This window comes from Gossypium arboreum, chromosome 8, assembly GCF_025698485.1.
Source record: "Gossypium arboreum isolate Shixiya-1 chromosome 8, ASM2569848v2, whole genome shotgun sequence".
Taxonomy (NCBI): domain Eukaryota; kingdom Viridiplantae; phylum Streptophyta; class Magnoliopsida; order Malvales; family Malvaceae; genus Gossypium; species Gossypium arboreum.
This window is the reverse complement of record NC_069077.1, coordinates 17,807,213-17,812,363: the sequence shown is the minus strand read 5'-3', so window position 1 is coordinate 17,812,363 and position 5,151 is coordinate 17,807,213. Positions and strand designations below refer to the sequence as shown.

Here is a 5,151-nt window from a genome sequence, read left to right as displayed (position 1 = left end):
TAATGTATGAGTAATTAGGAAGTTATAAGAAAATATATTTGAGAGCAATTACTTATGTAATTACTCAAATTCTCACATTCCCTCTAAAAATTAGTTGGGGTGTACTAATTACACTCAATTTAGACTATTCAAGAGAACCCACCAATTATAATGATTATCCAAACATGTCACGTGTGTGCAAGGACGAAGCAGAATAATTTTTAGGAGGGCCAAATGAAATTTTATTTTTTTAAAGTCTATACCTTTATAATTTTTAAAGGATTAAATTAAATTTTTATAATTTTAAGGAGACCAAAGTATAATTTTATCTTTATTAATTTAAAATTTTAAAATTTTTAAAGAGCCTAAATAATAATTTTTATTTTAAAGGGCAAGGCCCCCTAAATTCACCTATGATTGTATGTAATTATAGGCAATTACAACCAAATTTAATTATTGAGTGGCTTTCAAAAAACACCTAAAATTTATTCTTACTTTTTACTTGTTTCGCATGATATCTTTCTAGTTTTGGTGTCTTACAAAATTCTTTAGGATTCTCAACTATCTTATTTTCTACTTGTTTCACTTAAAAGTTTTGTAACTTCTATATCTTACTTGGACAAACTTAAGCAATTTTAAGCGAATTCTCCACCTAAAATCAGATGGATTAATCCTGAATCGGATGTGTTTCGGTTTAGAAGCCCATGTCAAGATCATGGGCTATTAATATCAACCTATTAACGGGCCTGCACTAGCAGCAAGTGGATACCACGAATTCAACCATCTCCACGTGTTAGGCTTAAAATTCAGCACGTCGGAAATGTTTATATATGGTCCTAAGCCTACTCGGTCCACTTGTATATGCTACCCACCTTATCCCTTTACCTATTATTTATATAGTTTTATGTATGGTAATGTTTCAGTCTTTAACTATTAAAAACATATAAAACCTTTTCTCAACGCACGAAATATATATCTGTATCATTATATAGAAAAAATGTACTGTTAGATATTTTTCCTTTTCCATTCTCTCAGCCACGAAATTAACTGAAGATTGGAAAAAAATTAAAATTAAATTTGAACCACAACTCTTATTTCTTTAAAAAAATTCGATAAGCCCATTCCTTCGTTTAATAAAGTAGGGTTAATAAATAAAAAAATTATGTAGGAGACAGAGAAAATAGTGGTTGTAAGACAATGCTCACAAAGTCCAATTCCATCATGAAAGTTTCCACTCAGAAAAACAGTGTGATGTATTATGGCTCACTTACTGAGGCACCACTCTTTTACGTCCACAAGTGTGTGGACTGAGTCTCGCCTGCACCACCAAGCCTACGCTTCCATTAAACTCAGCAATCATCGTCAAGGAAGGTTGAAAATCTATGGCAAGAGAAGGGCAAGCGGGAATGGGTGTGTGGTGCAGTGCTGCACTTCTTCTTCTTCATCAGCAGCAGCAAAGGCGGGTGTGGAGCTGAGTGGAAATGCGGAGGAAGATAATAATGGAAGATGGGAAGAGAAAGAGGAGGAGGAGCCTTTGTATTTGGCAAGCGAGTATGGATGGAAAGTAAGGAGATTGGAGGAGGATCAACCCGAGATTAAGAAGGTTGCAGAAATTCAGGCAGAAGCATTCCACCAACCAATGGCCTTCTTTGATGATTTATTCTTTCAGTTCTTCCAGGTTTTCTTCATTTTCCTTCTATTCTTGTTCCTACATCTTTCTTTTTCTTTGCGATTTCCCTTTTGTTTATTTTCCCGGGGCCATATACTTCGATTCACCCACTGTCTTGACTAAAATTTTGGCATAATTTGTATTTTGGAGTAAAATTAGCTATATGGTTTAATTAATGGGTTGTATTTGTGTAGTTCTGTGAGCTAAGATAATCACATATCATAAAAATTTTTAGAACTAGATTTTCCATTGATAGTGGACAAATTTATATACTATATTAATTAGTTAGCTTATACAACATATCAATATAGATAGAGGGTAAATTGTGACTAAATTATTAACGTTTTGTTGACTAACTTCAAAAAAAGTTACAAATTAGTTATTAATTATTCGATAGTTTTCATTTAACTCATTCGATTATTAAAATTGTTAGTGTATGGTTTTTCTGTTCATACTTCTTGTTCATTCCATTTTTCTTTTACAACTTTTTTCATGAAATAGTTTTCACAAATCTACAAATCAAAATTTTAATAGATTTTTTTTCCAATTTATGACATTGACTGTTATATTAATTTGGATCTAATATATACTCTTTTACTTGTCAATGGTTGCTGATCTATCATAACGATTATCAAATTATTGTTTGGAGTTCACTGGTTAAATTAAAAAAAATAACAACTAATGACTCAATAGTTCTATAGTTCTTTTATAATATTTTGAATTTGAGTGATTAAACGTAAATTAATTAATAATTTAATAACTTTAAGTATTATTTATCTATATATAAATAATATCAATGAATCAAATATTAACCGGGTGAAGGGAGGGTCAAAGGCCCTTATAATGGGAAATTGTTGTTTTAAATTTTGAAATTTATAAAATTTTAAGTTAATATATAATAAAATTATAATTAAATCTTTTTAAAATGTTATTTTTGAGAATCATAAAAGTATAAGTAACACAAATATCTGCGCCCCTAAAAGAGGCCCTGAAAATTAACCTTCAATTAATTAGGTAGCTAATAAATAATCTCAATATCTCTGAATTATTAAACAGGAGTACCCAACTGCATGAAAATCTCAAAGTACATATGCTACGATAATGTAATGGAATAAATAATGAGGAAAGTAGTTAAGGATTTGTATGAGTTTTACTGCTAAATAAGAATTAAGTAGTTAAGGAATAAATAATGGAATAAAACAGAAAGAAGAACAAATTAAGACATTCAATGCAAGAACAAATTAAGACATTCAATGCACTTGTTGATTAACAGGCGGAGGTACTGGCAGGGCTCATATACAAACTTAGGAACTCACCTCCAAACAGGTATATAAATAAATAAAATTCATATTATTACATGAATGTTAGTTTAATTAATTAAGTATATATATTGAATAGGTATGCATGTTTAGTGGCGGAGTCTCCCTCGGATGCTAATTCTGAATCGAAAACAAAGCTAGTAGGCGTGGTGGATGTGACGGCGTTGAGAGACGAGGCTGTTCTTCAACACCTTCAGGGGGCTGACGAATACCTTTATGTTTCGGGACTCGCTGTTTCCAAACGCTTTCGGTACGTACCATATATATGTTTGTTTGTTTCTTAGCCATAGTACTACGTGGGCTGTAATTATTATAGTTATAAATTAACAGGAGGAGGAAGATCGGTAGTTGTTTGTTGAAAGCTTGTGAGATGCTGTCGGTTTTATGGGGTTTCAAGTATCTTGTCCTTCGGGCTTACGAAGATGACTTGGGTGCTCGCACGTTGTACGCAAATGCAGGGTATCGAGTTGTCTCGCGTGATCCACCATGGTTGACTTCTTGGATTGGGAGAAGGCGCCGTGTTCTTATGATCAAACAGTCTAATTTCCTTAATCTTATTAACTCCACCTTTCAGTTATAAACAAGGACTGGGTTGAGAGACACATCAATATGGAAACAGCGCACATTGTTGTTCTTTGCAAAGAAAATATCACTTCAATGAAAAAAGCTTTCAAAAGGTTGTCTTCGTATACTTTTCCATATTTTATTTCCAGGTCGTTAATTTTGCTTGATTTCTCACGAAAATGTGTTTCAACCTCCGGCGGTAGCATTTTCACCCACCCCTAGGTATTAAAAAAAAGAAAATGAATATGCCACAATGATCCACATTTGCATGTGTTATATATACACACGTAGACACACACATATATCACCAATATAGTCTCTCTCAACCTCAAGTCTCCATATATATATATATATATATATATACATAATTATCAATTGTAGAAAGATTGATTAAAAACCACTATTTATTTTTACTTTTTTTTGCTGTGTTAGTGGTTAGTAACCTTGGAGTTATGTCATTTGGTACCTAAAACCCTCGGATTTCAGATATTTTGGTTTCATAGACAACAATTCTGCAAGTCATCCGTTGGATGATACACGAAATGCCTTAACAAAGTGATCACTTGGAGTTATAAGAAGCAAGCTACAACAGCATTATCAACCTAAGGAGCTGAGTACGTCGCTACAACTTCAGCAACTTGTTAAGCTATTTGCCTAAGAATGGTGTTAGTATATCTTCAACAATAACAAATGGAGCAATAAAGATATTTTGTGAGAACAAAACAACAATCTTTGTGATAAAGAACCTAACATTTTATTGGGATCTAGTGTACTTACTGTAGTAATATCGTTAAATGTATTTGAAAATTTTCAAACATATTGGTTGAATAAAATTCTATCAATTCTCATTAAAATTTGTTTTTGCATACAAAGTAAAATGTAAGTAAATATTAACTCACTGATTATTTAACGTTTAACTAATATTAAGTTGTATTATGTGATTAGATAGTAATACAAGAAGATAACTTATATTAGAAGATAATCTAAATAGTTCATTAAAAGACTATTATGTCGTCTATCAGTTCCAATTAGAGAGACACTTTGTCTTGAGTATCGGAGCGAATAGCTCCTAGAGATAAAGACATAAATGTGATTGTATGGACTGGCAATACATTAGACAAGACCTAAACATAATAAATTCTAGATCTATTTATTAATTTATTCGCTTATGACGTTCATTGTGTAACTTATGTCAATCTTTAGTAAGTAACAAACTCTATGCGTATGACTCACTTACTTTGATGTATTAAAAGCCTGAACTCAATTGGTAATAGATTTGGAAGTTGGTATGTTGGGTATACAACTTCAGCGTGATATAGCTTCACTTACAATAGTGGAATCTGCAGTACAATAAAAGGTAAATAATATTCTCTCATCGACGTTACATAATAGATGAAAAAGTAACATGTGACAAAGGATGTAATGGTTACCATGTGACAAAGTAGGATCACATTGGGCAAACAGATTTAAAATTTAACCCAAAGAGATTTAGGATATTCGATAAGGGTAACACATAGACTTGTCCATGAGTTAGGCCGCACCCAAAAGGTATGAGGTTAGGTAAAAATATAGGCCCGAAAAATGGGCATGGATAAAAAAAAGGCCCGTTTTCTAAACAAG

At 32.1% G+C, this 5,151-nt stretch overlaps 1 protein-coding gene across 2 annotated transcripts; it reads left to right on the top strand.

Annotated features, from left to right (window-relative positions):
* The first annotated feature begins 1,083 nt into the window (after window positions 1-1,083).
* LOC108468785 (uncharacterized) lies at window positions 1,084-4,385 on the top strand. 2 transcript variants are annotated; one of them, XM_053031472.1, is made up of 5 exons: window positions 1,084-1,657; window positions 2,922-2,974; window positions 3,047-3,217; window positions 3,298-3,644; window positions 4,018-4,385. In XM_053031472.1, exons 1-4 carry the CDS (start codon window positions 1,238-1,240, stop codon window positions 3,545-3,547), a joined length of 894 nt encoding a protein of 297 aa, XP_052887432.1. In that variant the 5' UTR covers window positions 1,084-1,237; the 3' UTR covers window positions 3,548-3,644; window positions 4,018-4,385. The 2 variants fall into 2 exon arrangements, with proteins under 2 accessions (XP_052887432.1, XP_052887431.1); XM_053031471.1 differs by having other exon boundaries at window positions 3,964-4,385.
* Window positions 4,386-5,151: the final 766 nt, after the last annotated feature.

Coding starts and splice junctions, on each gene's coding strand:
- LOC108468785 (XM_053031472.1), top strand. CDS start 1,238: ATGGCTCACTTACTGAGGCACCACTCTTTTACGTCCACAAGTGTGTGG. Junction 1,658..2,921: donor TATTCTTTCAGTTCTTCCAG/GTTTTCTTCATT, acceptor GTTGATTAACAG/GCGGAGGTACTGGCAGGGCT. Junction 2,975..3,046: donor AGGAACTCACCTCCAAACAG/GTATATAAATAA, acceptor TATATTGAATAG/GTATGCATGTTTAGTGGCGG.